The sequence below is a fragment of the Zerene cesonia genome, chromosome Z, assembly GCF_012273895.1.
Source record: "Zerene cesonia ecotype Mississippi chromosome Z, Zerene_cesonia_1.1, whole genome shotgun sequence".
In the NCBI taxonomy this organism is placed as follows: Eukaryota; Metazoa; Arthropoda; class Insecta; order Lepidoptera; family Pieridae; genus Zerene; species Zerene cesonia.
In genome coordinates, this window is record NC_052122.1 from 958835 (window position 1) to 975629 (window position 16795).

At 30.6% G+C, this 16795-nt stretch overlaps 1 protein-coding gene across 1 annotated transcript in view; it reads left to right on the forward strand.

Annotated features, from left to right (window-relative positions):
* LOC119835692 (forkhead box protein F1-like) overlaps window positions 1-16795 on the forward strand; it is an 85397-nt gene continuing 68602 nt past the window's right edge. Inside the window, exon 1 of the mRNA XM_038360667.1 lies at window positions 1-718. Within this exon, the coding sequence (XP_038216595.1) occupies window positions 1-718 (718 nt within the window). The remainder of the gene's footprint in view (window positions 719-16795) is intronic.

Sequence of the window (16795 nt, forward strand, 5' to 3'; positions counted from 1 at the left end):
ATGAAGACCGAGGAGCAAACCACCGAAGAGGCGGCGCGCCGGGCGCCTGCCACGCGACGACAGGAAAAACCACCTTTTTCCTACATTGCCCTCATCGTCATGGCTATCCGACACTCTCCCAATAAAAAACTCACTCTTAGCGAAATATACGCATTTCTCCAACAACAGTTCCCGTTTTTCCGAAGCTCTTATCAAGGTTGGAAGAATTCTGTACGGCACAACCTGAGCTTGAATGAGTGCTTCGTTAAGTTGCCCAAGGGATTGGGAAGACCCGGCAAGGGTCATTATTGGACGATCGATCCGTCATCAGAGTTTATGTTCGAAGAGGGCTCGTTCAGGCGCCGGCCGAGAGGCTTCCGCCGTAAATGTCAAGCGTTGAAGCCACAGTTTGGTGGTGGTGGATATTTGTGTGGGGGTGGAGTGGCCGCGTTGCCTCCGTCGCAACCGTCTGGGTATGATCTTGGCGGCGGAAGTAGCTCTAGTGCGAGTGGGACTTCAGCCATAGACTACGGAGCGTGTGCATATTCTCATGCGGGGACGAGCCAGCAGCTTTCTTACGGTGGAGAGTACTGCACGTACGGCGGCATGGGAGAGCGGGAGTGGCCGCTCGCATACAGCGCCGTGGATCCAGGCTACAGACCGCCGGCGTCGTCGCCGCCATCTCGACATGACCTCACCGACCTGATACCCAACTACCAGTACGTCACCAATGAACATGGTAAGTTTTTTTTTTGTTTTTTTCATTATTTGCATTAATTAACTTTTTAAACGTTTACGTTGTATAGCTGGTATGCAAACAGTTTTTTCTTTATTTGCAACATTAGATAGATTAGATAGATAATTATACAAATAACTACTAATAAGTAGGTATATAGTACATCGTTAATAATAATTTTTTTTTGGATAATATATATTACTTAATACGTGCGAACTTATAAGACACTAGAGTAGAATTATAATATATTTTTTATTGTTATGTTATAAATAAACAATACACCTACCACAATCGAAAAAATTTTAAAATTCTTATCAGAAATATTCGATTAAATTAAATTTAAATATTTACTGGTGCATTACGGTTATTCAAAATGTATTATACAAATAACATATACCGGCAATTCACCTGTATGCGCAAAAACTCGAACAGCATTTAACGCGTAAATTTTAAGCTAGTAAATCTTTCAATAAGCTCTTGAGAATACCGTATCGGCTGCGTTCCTGGCTCACGTCACCTTTCAAGTGGTTTGCCCAGAAAATGACTTATTACTCGATGATTAACAGTAGCAACTACCCACAGATTGTTGAGATAAAATACACTCTTCGCTTTTTATGCGAACATGTCATAAATAGTAACAAAACGCTTGTCAGTTATTTAATTTTAAAACATATTTCAGCCATTGTTAGAATCGCTGTTGAATTTATAATATTCGCTTTTAAAAGCGATCCTATTAACTACTTATAACACTTGTAATTGAAAAATTATTTCATTTATTACAAGCTGATCACCCCGGCTCCGGCCGAGTAGGCAGTCGTTTTTATTACAGTGCATGGAATTATTAACAAAGCAGAGACGAATCAGTTTTGGTAACATTTTTTTTCTGTCATTATATTTTCTGCAATTCGTTCAATTACTTCACTGTTTGTATTATTTATTTTCAACCGATTTCAAAATAAAGAGGGTGTTGTCAATTTGTTGAGGGGACTGTTTACTTGTGTTTTTTTACCAGATGAATTTTTACTGACCGACTTTTATTGTTTTTTTATTTTAAAACTGGTGCCTCCCATGTAGAACATTTGAGGGTGCTTTTGTTTTCTGTTAAAAATATTTATATTTATTAAGGTTTACTTTAAACAATGAATTGCACATAAATATTCGAAAATGTAATTCAAAGAATGAAACATTATTTTCAAACTTTAAAAGCTACTTATTTAAAGCTGTAGTTCTACGCATGCTCCTTTACCAAGGTTGTACAATTGTTATGGGCGGAGCTTCGTTCTGAAGAACTCCTGTATGTTCATGTAGGTCTAGTTATTGTGGATCGTAATCTTACTTTTGCCGCCTTTCATCAAGCCGCACCAAATGGCGTTATGCCCTTTTTAAGTTACATAGGTACCACAGATGCTTACAATCTTTACTCTGTAGTTAAAATTTAATTCCCTATAGCGAACAAGACATGTACTAAGAAGGAAAAAAGTACTTCTTGCATACATTTTAATAAAATCATTATCTACTGGATTTATCTAACCTTAATTAATAAGATTTGTTCGGTTTTTCGTACTTTTTTGTTATGCATATAGGCGCAAGAGATTTTCGTTTTTCGTAGACCTGTAGTAAAATATCATTCAATATGGTCACATCATGGTCACGTATAAATAAGTTTTAGTAATGCCAACGTATTTCGAATCTAATTCAAGTCTGCAAGAAAATATATACATTTTTCCTGGTAACTTTCATATTTTATACGCATGCTACAACAGGACTTTTATGTAGGCGGAGCATTTGGAAGCCTAGTAAAATAGCAGTAAATTCTAACCTAAAATGTCCTGCAGCCTGATGAACAACTATATTAAAATTCAAACGTGGTGTGAAATAACCTAATTAATGTATGTTTGTTTAACACTAAAATTACCATTTTTAAGAAAAAGACTAAATCACTTCGGTGGAGTTAAAAGTTTAATTTAAAGTTTAGATTAAAACCGAGCGCGACTCGCGTGATTAAAATAAATCTTTAAAATCATTTTTAAAAATGTCCGCCATGAAATTTTATGCGAGTCGTATAGACGTGAAAATGTAACAGGTATTTACTTTCGCTTTTACAATATTAGTATAAGATGGTTCATGCTTTTTAATTTCAATTGCAAAGACATCGACCATAAGTTGTTCAAAACTTATGTTCAAAACGGTAGTTGTACGCATGCTCAGCAATTTCAAGGATGAATTTAAATGGGTGGAGCTTTATTCGGTTGAACTCCTATTCTTTATGGAGGACTAGTAAGTGCATCCTAACTTCTGCATGGTACATGCAAGTAGTTTTGTATATCTATTTGTAGACATATAACTTCTGGTAGGAATTGATATGAATAACGTATATTACACACGCGAATGAATTTATGTATATGTGAAATTTAGTTTAGTTGAACTCCTATTTGTTATGAGGGCCTAGTAAGTGCATCGTAACTTCTCCAGAGTACATACAGTTTTATAAGTCTATTTCTAGTTATGATTAACTAATCATAACTACTAACTAACTAGTTAGTTATACATACCCAAGTGCATAAAGTTATATATATATATGGGTGCAGCTATGTTCGGTAAATAATTTCCTATGGGGGTCTAGTAAGTGCAATATAACTGCTGCATAGTAAACGCAGTTATGTATGTCTTTTTTAGTGTATATATAAAATCGGAGAGTATACCTACGTTCGATGGATTGCAGTCCAGAATAATTGAGAAAAAAATCTGTTCTTTCAATTGCCAATTCCTTTCTCATCCGGTACGAGTCATCTTCACACTTTAAGAGAATGGGCTTAGAAAGTAGAAAGAACAAGCAGGCTTCCCTGAAAAAGAAAAATGTTGTTTTAATTTTAATTTCAGAAGATCTCAAATAGTGGTTTGATGCGAGTATATTTAAGTGTCTTGTTAGGGCAGAATTCACTTATTACAATTGATAGAATAATAGATATTGTAAAGTTAGTTTTATTAAATGGCGAAAAACATTGATGTGCGTGTTAACGCATGCTCAGCAACTTCAAGGACGTTAATAAAATGTATGGGGTGGACAATAAGTAGCCCTCCTGCTTTCTTATGAAGATCTAGTAAATGTGAATCGTAACTTCCACATTTGCTTTTATACATTATCTAGCTAAAAACTTTGTAGGGTTGCATAAGCTCGACTAAGTATAAGGATAATGAATTGGCGCTCCGGACCATAGTAATGAGTCTTATACTTAATTTTATCTGGATAATAAATCTGCTTATGCAATTTTTGAGTTAAGTTTAATGTTTAATGTTTAATAGTACCTAACAAATAAATTTAATGTTTAGATAAGGTAAGACCAAGTAAAACTTTTCAAAATGTTAGTTGTACGCATGCTCTATGCTTTCAAGGTTGCATTACAGTGGGTGGAGCTTTGTTCGCATTGAACTCCTCTATATCATGAGATACTAGTGAATGCATTCTAACTTCTGCAGCTGATAGATAGAAGTTTTACTCTTTAGAAATTGATGTATTATAAGAACTAATTTATCGCATTACAATGTTCCCCAAAACAAGTAGCAAATAGTTAAGATGACGAAATCTGGTTAAAAGAAAATGTATATTGTTTATTTATTGACTTTACTGGCAATAAGATTGCAATTTGTAATTAAGCAGTGTGTGAAATAATTAAAACATGGCGACCGGGCTTCATACTTGTCTAATATTAAAATCGTCGTACCAATTTATTTGATTTTAATGAAGATGAAATGAAATAATATTTAATGGAAACATATTTCAAACGATATTAATGTAATAATATAGTTTATTAGAGACTAGCTGTCCGCCCCGACTCACCCGGGAAGTCTGATTTTCTGTAAATTTTAACAATTACTGTCCTAATGCAAGCTAAAACAAATCTATCGAACCAAAAATCATAAACATCTCATGAGCCACTCTTAAGTTATGAGTGGTGTAATTAACATGACTTCCTTTCAATTTATATTGTTTCATATTATTTGGTGTATTATAGATTAGGAGCTGAACAGATTGATTGAATTAGGAGATTGTAGAATTCGTAAAAACGGTAAAATTACAATGTCAGATCTGATATCAGTTCTCAATTTATTATACTTAAATAAAGTTAAATGTTTAAGTATAACTACAACTGTTTGTTTAACAAACTTTACAAGTTTGTACCCATGCTACGCATGCTCAGCAATTACAATAACCTAACCAATAATTTCAACGTTCAAGTATTGATGTAGGCGGAGCCTAGTTCAAAAGAACTTCTATTTCATCATGATACTCTGGTTATAGGTTATCGTAAGTTTTGCAAGTTGCAACTACAGTTGATTAAACTTCATAGTTTGGTGGTTGAGTTATAAACGCTTTCTTATTCGAAGAATATTCCAGACTTATTTAATCAATCAAATTTACAAAATCAATTATATTTATAATTTACTATATTTATTAATAATTTGGGAATGCAGCATTGCAAGTTAACACTGCAGGTATAACTTTCCAAATGTACTTATTTTCGTTTTGGTTCTTATATTAAGAGAAGAAAAAAATAATTGTTATATAATTAGTACCCTGTAATTTTATTTTTTACATTATTCATAAATTGGACAATATCTTACACAAAAGTACGAATAAATAAAATGAGGAGACGAGACGGCAACCAACGATTTTATTTTGATATTTGATTCTTGGGGGGAATTTGAAAAGGACTTCAACAATGAGTTATGTATAACTCGTAAAACAAAATCGCAAAAATCAACAATTGACTTAATAATAACTGCTTGTGTACTTATCAAACAAAACTTTATTGTGAAAATTGTTAAACTTAATAATAATGTAATTTTTTTACATTCGAATCTTAATTTAAAGATTGCTCCCGTGTTGGGAGATGATAATTAAAGAGGAGGAGACAATTAATGTTCTATTCCTAATACACCCTTCACAAAAGTATAAAAATAAAGTGCTTATTTTCCTGTGTATATTGGTGGAAAGTTTTCATTGAAACAAATGATAAAGATTAGGAAATAAAACCTTCCCTTAAAATTGAATTATTTGTCCATTCAAATAAATGTATTGGGTTAATATTATTTATTATGTTAATTGCTTTATTTTTTTGGGTTATTGCTTTTAAAATATGAACCTAATTAATACTGTATTTTACATAGTTTTATATTTGAACTTCAATAACTTTTTGTTTTGCCTTTTTGTTAGAATATAAAAATAGAAGAGACATAACTAAGTAAATTCAAGACAGTCTTATAAAACAGTCTTATAAATTCAATGGACAACAATAGTATCTATGCCTCCCCTTTATTTTTAGCAGAAATATGTGTTCAAGTTTTGAAAGTTAATAATTGTTATCGAAAATTTTGAATTGATTCCAGCATCTATCTTCCTTATTTCAATTTCTTTATAAAACCTATAATTGAAATGTCGTATCAATTAGTTACGTTTTAATAAATAACTATTATAATTATTAAATTAGAACTAGTAACTCTTTGATGTGTTATTTTTATTTGTACCTTTTTATGGAGCTTGTTATATTATGTAGGTAACATAATATTTAGTTACTTTCGTATTTAGAATATAACTAAGGATTATCTGGTAGTAAAATCCCATTAAGCCTGGGAACATTAATTAACTAATAATGGTTTGAACTAATCATTCCTGTAGTTTTAAAAGTTGGAACAGTTATTACGCTTTGAAGTTTTTAAGGTGCCCAGGTAAATAAATATACTTACACAAGCCGGCGGAGTGGTGTTGAGAAAATATATATTATGAGCCTTTAATGTTTGTATTCTATACATCTATAAATGACAAAAATTTACGATATACAAATACTAGAGGCTCATAAATCAAAAGAGTTTTTATAAACTAGCTCCACCCCTTTCAATTGTTTAACCTTGTAGTGACCGAGCATGCGTACAACTATATAAGATTCTATTTTAGTTTTAAATATGTTTTAAGAACACAGACATTCTTTGCCACATGATATTATTAAACTGTTCCTCCATTATCCCTTTTAGCGTAACTTTTAAATGGACTAAAAAACTTTTTTGATTTAAAGTTTAAAGTTTTCTTTGCTTATTAAATCAGTTAATAATTTAACAACAACTTAATACACCAAAACAAAACTTTATTTTTAAATAAAGGCGAGCCTCTTTACAATTAAACGTAGAAATTATTAAAAGCTTTTCGCTTGATGATCTTGTTCTAATCGAAAATTGGAAAACATATAATTCTTTCTGTTATTATTTTGTCTGTGTTCTAAAAAAGTATTTGCAACTTTTACTGAAACTTGCATAGTTAGTTAGTACGGCGTACGCATGCTCAGGAAAACAAGGTTAAACAACTGAAGGGGGGTGGTGCTATTTTATAAAACCCCTATGTTTTATGAACCTCTAGTAATTGCGTATCGTAAGTTTTTGTCACATATATATGTTATAGGAGAATAACGGGCAAAGGCACAGATTACTTATTGGTCAGGGCACATATTTATTTAAATTATAATATTATTTAATTTATGAATTTGGAATAAAGTCATCGTTCCACCTCTACATATTTTGAATAGTTGACTGCTTACCGAAAATATAAAGACATTAGCTACGCATCTATATCTAAATTGTTTTACATTAACGTATAGGCCTTATGCAGATCATAGATTTCCGTCGCTGAATGATATGAGAAACTTATTTAAAACTTTTGGGTTAAAGTTAGTTGTGCACATACTCAGATACTGCAAGATCAAACTATTGAAAGGGGTGGAGTTTATGAAACATATCTCTTGTTTATGGGTCTCTAGTAACTGTATATCGCAAATTTTGTAACTTTATATCTACTTACTACTAGTAAGTAAGCTTCAATTGGGGTTTTTAGATTCTTTCTCTTCTTAGATAGGTTGCTTCAAAAAAAAAAAAAGGACGCTGTCGCTATCGTTAAGTGTAAAGAACAATTTTATTCATAATTATAAAATATATAAGTCGGAGTGAACGCGGTTTTTTGGGAAAACAAGTAAGAACTAAGAACTCCATATAACTTGATATATTGTTTTTATTTAGTAGTTATAAGGCGTTATTCATCGTATATTGCTATACTTTACAGAAATAAACTCATTTTATGAGTATTATCATTGCAATCTATTATTCAGCAAACTGTTATGGATTAGTGTCAGTGTCTTTTAGGTCGGCAATTCCGTGATGCGTGCCCTTCTTTTCCTTCTCAAATCGTAGATATATAGCAGTTTTTCCTTTCAGGCTCAGGAATTTGGAATCATATTTCTATAGCCCAAATGTTCGGATGTTTATCAAGTCTATTTCCGAACTCATTGAGCGCTTCATTTCGTCATTAACAGTTCGGATTTTGAGATCGTGCTATACGTGTTGGTTTGTAACACACCAATGAGCATTTGTGATCATCCTAAGCATTATAGATTGAAACCCTTGCAAAGCAATTAATTTTTTAAAAACAGTTAATTTTTTTGTTGAAAAGCCAGTACACTTTTAGTGAAATGCCAAGAGATTTACCGATTACACTTCCTTGAGAGGAAGATCATTATGTATCCTCCTTGTCTTCTTTGAAAAATTCTCTTGATATGACTTGAGAAATATGAAGTTATTTGTCCGCACATGAGAATTATTTTACATATTAGATATTGAAATGTCGCAATGCAGTGTTTTATGTTCTTATAGTCTTTATGGCGTTTTTTCTATCAGTCTATGGACTTGTTTTGCTTTACCATGTTTTTGTCTAAGTCCAAATTGGTGGTCAGGTAGGATTTTGTTTTTTCTACAACAATTCTACATTTCGATATAAACATGTAAAATCTAACTCTTCCACGCGTAAGAGTTAGATTTAGATTAGATTTTGTGTTCACATTCTCAGTCTAAGAACGACCATCGTATTTCGTTGAAAATTAATACGAAGTTGTAAAGTTTTTCAAAGCTTTGTTTAAAATGTTACCTAATTGTACGCATGCTCCAATTCTTCTTAAGGGGGTCCTGTACAACTCCTTCATGATCATGAACTTCAAGTTATTCTGTATCGTAATTTTACTAAGTACTTATCTGTAAACTCACTGTAGCAGGTCCTTACCTAAAGGAAAAATAATTAGTCATTCTTCTAAATAGATCGTAATTTATAAAAAAAACTCCATCACTGTAATCACATAAATATTTTAAAACTTTGCTTTAAATTATTGTTTTATACGAATCTAGTGTTTTTGTCGCTAGATGTGTTTTGAGTTTGTTAGTGTTTTACATATCGAATGGTTATGGTTAAATTAAATTCGTTATTTAGATTTTGCATTTGATGAAACGGATCGAAAATTGCAAAGCTTAGTATGTTCTTAACTTCAGTATTTTTCTAAAAATTCACCAAGATTTAATTTGTTTCATAAAATGGCAATTTACTTCATTAGGTTCCTTTTATAGATACAACAAAATCTTAATATTTAAGAGATAAGCTCCTGATCTTCATGAAAATCTAGTTGAATGCAGTTAATGTAACGCCTACACACTAAAGGCTTGGCCTCTCCTCTGTTATGATTAATGTCAGAACGGTTTTTTTAAGAAAACACTTTGATTTTATTAAAATACTATTATAGAAAAATACTCGTTGCATATCTGGTTACAGTTGACATTTTCCAATTTTTAATATTATGTATTTTTAATCCTTATATCTTATTCTTTTCCAATTGACGGAATTAAGAGATTTATTGAGTAGTTCGAAATTCTTATGCATTTCTTAAAATATGTTTATGTAGCGTAATACTGCGACATATTGTTATTTGATAAAAGTATAATCGGCACTTGAATGTTTAAAACGTTATACTTGTACGCATAATATATATTAAATAAAATTTATATTTTATAAACTTATATTATAACATAATTATAAAATTAAATAAAACTTAACCCTTTCATTCGTCTAGAATAACTTCTTTTTATGAAAATTCAGTAATAATTTAATTTATGTCAAATCCTTTCTTCCCTCAAATTTCTTTGGTTGAAACTTTACTAAAAAGCTTATTATCTTAACTGAGTATAATTAATTAATGCAAACTTTGCAAAACTTTATGGCTAATGGACGTCACTTTCCGTGACAATAACCAGATATTCAGAAGAACTTGGAGGTTTCCTATTTATTGTTATCATACTCTCGCTCAATGCAATAAGTAGTTACAATTATACTTTTTTATGTAATATGTTAAAATAAGTAATAATCATGTAATATTACACTGATTATCAAATTATTCCTGAGATTTGCGCGTTCAAAACAACTTTTAAGCTTTAGGATATTATTATTAAAGATGGCAATAAAATATTTTTGTAGTTTTGATATAGTTGTACGCATGCTCAGTTACTTCAAGGTTGTAGTAAAGAAGTGGGTGGAGCTCTGTTAGTTCGAAACAACCACTTTTAACTTATGCGAACCTAGTCATTGCGTTTCGTAAGTTTTACTCTGTTGTATGTGTAAAGTTAAAGTTATTTTAAAGCCTTGTATAAAAAATAACAGGTAGTCTGGTCAACATGTAGGCAAATAATGAATGCTTTTAATTTTTTTTTGAACTTTATTCAGTTAAAATTGAACTTTATAGAGTTAAAGTACAATCAATTATCCTATTTCCTAATGTATGTTAAATAAAGGCTATTACATATATTGCTTACATATATAACTACCTGAACATACAACATACTTTACAGTTGTATTATCTTAAAGCTATGACAGATTATCAAGAAAATGAGGAAAAATTATGCAAAAAATGTAAAAAACATGTATCTGTATGTATCCAACAGGACGGTGGTCTCATAAATTTGGTTATTTTGATTATGTTCAATAAACGATATGATTTGTTTAGTCGTGCCGACAGACGTTGTCTCGTCTTACGCCCGATGTTAATAATAATAATCAATCCATTTTCTGACAAAACCTTGTCAATAACCAATCTGAACTATAATAATTCTTATAATAGAAGAGTCAGTTCCAATTTCTGTCAGCAGATAAATCCAATATAAATAATCCACTTATAATTCACATGATCATGCAATTGAACTTAATAAGGCAAGTAGTTGGCGGTAGAATTTATAACCCTCGGACTACTTTTAGAGTCACGCTGACTGACACGCTGACTGGTGCTGACAGCTGAAATGTATGAACCTCTATGAAGCGTTTTTGAATTAGACGAAAGATAGAATTCCATACGTTTCGGCTGTCAATACTCACAGTCAGTATACGGTCAGCGTGACACCACACCAGACTAACTTTAATTTTTATTTATTGCTTATTATATACATATATACACTTTAAAATAACCCTTATGTAATCAAAATAAGTCCTTCAAGTATTTGATAGTTTCTTATGCTTTAGATGTAGTAATGCAAGTAGAGACCATTCATTATAAATACATTATATACATTACATATTTTGTTTGAAAAAAAATAAAGGGTTAAGTGTATTAATTATTTTTACCAATTCAATCTGTCGCTAAAGGACCAACTTAAAAATAATTCGATTAATTATTGTAGTCATATTTTAAATGTAAATAGATGTAAGATATAAGTAAATAGATGTAAGTAAATAGATGTTTTGGAAAAGGGACATCTTTTATGATTTGATTGAATTGCTACTCACATACAGTCGAGGGGTAAATGAGCACGTCCAATGTAATATTTTACTTTAAATCTAGAGGGAGCTATCAGGAGCTATTTACGGAAGAACTCTTGTTAGGTTATGCGATTCTAGTAACTCCGTATCGTAAATTTTATATATTTAATATAGATATGTCTGGTCTGGCATTATTCAATAGTTCATGACCCGTTTCCTCTGTGAGGCATAATAATTTTTGCTGTATCGAGCATTGCTTTTAAGGGGTCCTTTTTAATATTATTTTTCACTTGTTGCTTTAAATAACTGTTTCAAACATTCGTCTTTTTAAGCATTTTATTTTATTGCTTGCTACATGAGCAACGTTTTCCTTTCATATCCTACTATAAATAGAATATATTTATATTTCTATTCTTTCAAAATTTCTCATCATTTATGTTATTCATAATTCCCACACCGACCTTTTTTATATTTTAAAATGTATATATATGTGCTCAATATGTTTGATATCTTAGTTTATTTAAGTGTTATCTGTCAAAAATCACAAATTAATCTTAAATGACGTATAGAAAGATACTTCGTTTCGTTTGTTTAAAAATTTGTATTCGTTCATCCTCAATAATTTAAAGATAAAAGTTTTGTTATAATTATATTCAAATATAAATAATGGATTATAACTATTACTGAGTATAATTTTACATTCGAACTTAATGGTTGAAATGGAATATACTTATGGCCCTAGCTTCCATTATTATAAATTGATTATTATGCTAATTGCTATCCGGTAACCCTGCTGTAGTCCAAATATGTTATGCACATTTATAATATGAGTGTGATATTCCAAATGCTGACAAATCCAACGAACATAAACACCAACTTTAACTTACACAAATTTATTTTAAATAAACGATAATACTAAAAGCTTATATGACATATAATGTAATATAAGTTTTTAGGTGATGTATCTTGAAACAACATTTCCATACATTTATGGCAGGTGAAATGTCGTCCGCTATAAATTAGGGGTTTTTTTAATTGAAAGTTAGTTGAAACTTCGACATCTTTACGCATGCTCAGTTACAACAAGGTAGCAGTATTGATAGAGGTGGAGCTTAGTTCAATAGAACTCCTATTTATTCATGTGAATCTAGTAATTCTGTTTCGTAAATATTGCGCCTATTTGGAATAAATTCATTTTACTACCGTAACTGTGTGCTCTGTGAGGCAATGCAAAGATTAAATTTTTTCTCTTTTCCAAAATTAGGCAAGTGATAAGTTTTTTTTTTAAAGAGTAAATTGATGTAAAAAAGAGAAATCCACTCTATATTTATAATATGCTACGCAAATGTCTTCTAGTATTCTTGAATAAATTAGAAAACACATCAGCATTTTTTAATATTTGGATCTATCTCGTTACAAAAGTTTCATTTTATGTTATGAAATATTATATACTATTTAACAGGTACATTATGAAAAAAGATAAATACATGTATAAAAAAACTCGATTGCTGCTTATTTGCTAGTTTATCCTTTTTTTATAGTGGATTGTGCATTGATGCATAACCTCAGCTCTCGGGGAACTAGCCCTGGGTTATGTCGGACTCAAACAGCTATAAACAGTGAACTACCAACTAAACGCCACTGTGTTTTTGGAAATAACCTCCTTAATAACCTTTATTTAGTTGATAAAACTGCATTTTTAAAGTTGCTAAAAATAACTTGTATGAAACTTACAGATATTAATATACGCATGCTCTGTATCCTGTACTATTCTCGGTGGGAGGAGCTTCGTTCAATAGAACTCCTGTTAACTTATGTAAATCTAGTAATCCAGTTTCGTAATTTTAGACTCGGCTAGAATATGAATTGAAACTAGACAGCTCGTGTCCTCTGTGAGGTTTACACATAAAATATTAGTTAATTATTATTAACAGGCTTAATTCGTAAAACCCAAGCTTTTCTACTTAGAGAGGTTTTTATACAAGTATTAATATATTGAAACGATATTAACTTTATTTTTATCTTATTTAATGTGATATAATCAAACATAGACGCATGCGATTTGAACCTGTGTATTATTTTCCGTATTTGATTATCATTTAAAAAATCATAAATTATTATAAATGAAGGTTTATACTCTATCGTAATCGAAGTAACTTATTTTATACAAACAGTATTTGTTAATAGTATTTTTTTTTTATTTATAAAGAAAATGAGATACCAGCTAATAACATAATTATTCTCATAATATAACTTTAACGCTTTAATAGTTATATATTTAATAATATAGGTGGAGTAATCTATCGAACTCTTGTTCGGTTAAGCGATTCTTATAATTCCGTAACATAAATTTTATCTGCATGCATGTTTTAGTTTAGGGCCATCTTTGATTTAAATTTCACAAGTTGATAATTTAATTGTAACGCATAGACAGCCGAGAGGTAAATGAGCAGATTCAAAGTAATATTTTACATTTTATCTAGATGGTGCTATATACTAAAGAACTCTTGTTAAGTTATGCGATTCTAGTAAATCCATATCGTAAATTTGGCTTCCGATACGTAGATACGTCTGGTCTGGAATTATTCAATGGTTTTATGGCCCGTTTCCTCCGTGAGGCAAATTCGTTCCTTGCGAACAATGTTTTTAATGGTAGTACTTACTAGGTGTTTTTAATTTAATTTGCATTTGGTTGTTTTTAAATATGATATTATTTTTTTCATCTGTCTTTTTATACTTAGTTCTATTAGTAGTAGCAAGCTACATGAGTTACGTTTCCCTCCATATTTGAATATTGATTAAATTCTGAAATAAAGAATAGAAGAACATTTAGGAACGTTTTTCGTATTTTCCCCATCAATGTGGACTTCTTCACATCACATTATAAAGAAAATGTAATAGAAAGAAGAGAACAAACACATTCAAACTTTTAGGTGGCTGGAACGCCAGAGAAAGTTTAAAAAAATAGCTTTATATTTAAGTTAAAATAAACTTACAAGAATGCATTTCGAATTTTATACAAAAACTTATTTTCCCTTATCAGTTTACAAAATTTTTGTGTAAAAAAACAGAAAAAGACCGAAATTATTATTTCAGTCTCATTAGATAAATTATTGTTATAATATTTTGACATTATATTATTAATTCTCCATATTGCTAGAGTAAGGAAAATAAAGCAAATCTTCTCCCCTTCTTTTTATATTTGCGGGCGCCATTGTGTAGCATTCTCAATGACTATGTCAAGATCCGCCCTCCATTTGGGCTACACTCGAAGAACCTCATTCTTCTCTGACGCAGTCGGATAAAAATAATGGTGGATTGATGTATACTTTACTAATATTGATGTATCTTAAAGACGTATCTTTAGAATAACTAAAAACTTTGTGTACTATTTTTGTCTCGTAATTTAAGGCCCCAAATTGGCAACATTTAAATTATTTTTGCATCAAAATATTAAATAAAAAAATTTACAAAAAATTGTTTATTTGAAGGTATTTATGTATCATGGCATTGACTTGTATCAAATCTGTACAACATTACGAGCCCAAGCTTGTGTATAGAATGAACGTTATATTTGTAAGGCCGTTAATATATAATATTTTTTTCAGTCTGCCACTTGTAGTTAGTTTTCCTGTAGTTAGTAATGTAATAATTAGTTTTTATCATTATCAAAGTGTTGTTAATTTCTTATGGTGTTATTATTTAAAAGCGTCATCTATTTAATATTTTCGAAGGATACGGACAGTCGGGAAATACCTAGTCTTCAATAATATCCCATTTGTGATCTAGGTGGAGCTTTTTAGAGCTTTCTATTGAAGTACTCTTGATAGGTTATGCGGTTCTAGTAATTCCGTGTCGTAAATTTTGCTTCAGCTGTAATATCTATTCGTTTCAAACTATTTAGCAACAGAGAGCTTTGCCTCTGTGAGGCAAGTTGTTAAAAATTGAATTTGTATAAATGAATAATTGTTAAAAAATATTTGTTACAATTTATTTTAAAAACATGAATTATTGTTATTTTAAGTTTTGTTTGCAATCAGTTAAAAGGGGCAGATATTTATAAATTCGTTTTGTTTTATCTATCAGGTAGATATTATGTACAATTAGTTAAACAAGATTTACACATGAAGATTTCATAATACCCGCATAACAAATATTGTGTTTATAAAATAATACTTACAATTCACTAAAAGAAGACTTTTTTGTCTACGAATATACACGATTCTCGTATGCAGATCGAAGCTCTTTTAATTAACATTTTGCGATCGCGATATCTCACTGATGGTGACACTTAGAAAATAAGTAGAAAAATCGATTTTAAAGGAACTTCAAAATCTTAAACTTTTATCTGGGGTATTTTTTTATATAATTAACCATTTAATTTTTAGTTTTATAGCACTGAAATGCTTTTTGAAATTTGATCACAAATTTTTTCTATTCTTTCAAAATTTCTCATATAATTAACCATGTTCGGAAAATGCAAACACATAGGATCGATGGGGATGCTTTAACTTTATTTCTAATGAAGTCCTGATTTGTTTATTTGGCCGGGCTATCACTGCCTTTTATTTTATTTAGTTCAAAATAGTTTAATTATTTTATATTATAATGTGCAGATTTTTTTTTATGTGTGATAGCGAAGCGCTTGAATTGAAAAACTCTTGTTCTGTTATGAGATTCTAGTACTTTGGTATCGTAAATATTGTTTGCCTCAAAGGCCAAGCATTGCGCGATTTTATAGTTTCTATCCCGTGTCCTCTTTTAGTCCAATTACATTTTCTGTTGGCGATCATTGCATTTAAGGGTGCTTTTTACATTATTATTGGTTTGCATTTATTCGCTCTTAAATTTGTGTGTTATGTTATTTGCATGTTTACAGTTGGTTGCACACGATTACACTATCACTTAAACCGGGTAACTCTGTAAGAGAGGTAACTCTGTTACTTCTAAATAAAATTAACAAACTATCTATCGTCGTCCAACTTTTTTACGACAAGTTTTTTTTCGTGAACATTCTAATCGCATCATAAGCAGTGCATGTATATTAAATGCAGAAAAAATTGTAAAATATAAATAACTGTGAGGTACACTCGACACCTATAATAAGTATTAACGAAAGCTCAACAATTTATACAAATTTGAGTGTAAAAAACGTTAACTTTATTGACTTACTGTTTTTGCATAAGCGTCATCTTTTATTATTTTCATAATTTAACTGTAACTACCAAACGGAGTACATCAGGACATCCTGAATATTTTGTTTGTAATATATAGGTGGAGCTATTTGTATTATAGAGCTCTTGTTGTGTTATGCGATTCTAGTATTTCTGTATAGTAAGTTTTGCTCCTGTTGGATACGTACAAAGTTCAATGAACTTTTTATACCTTCTACTCCTTTACTTATCTATTCGTATAATATAGCTTATCTTTTAAGTTTGAAATGAGTTTTGAAGAGTAGGAATTGGATTAAGGAT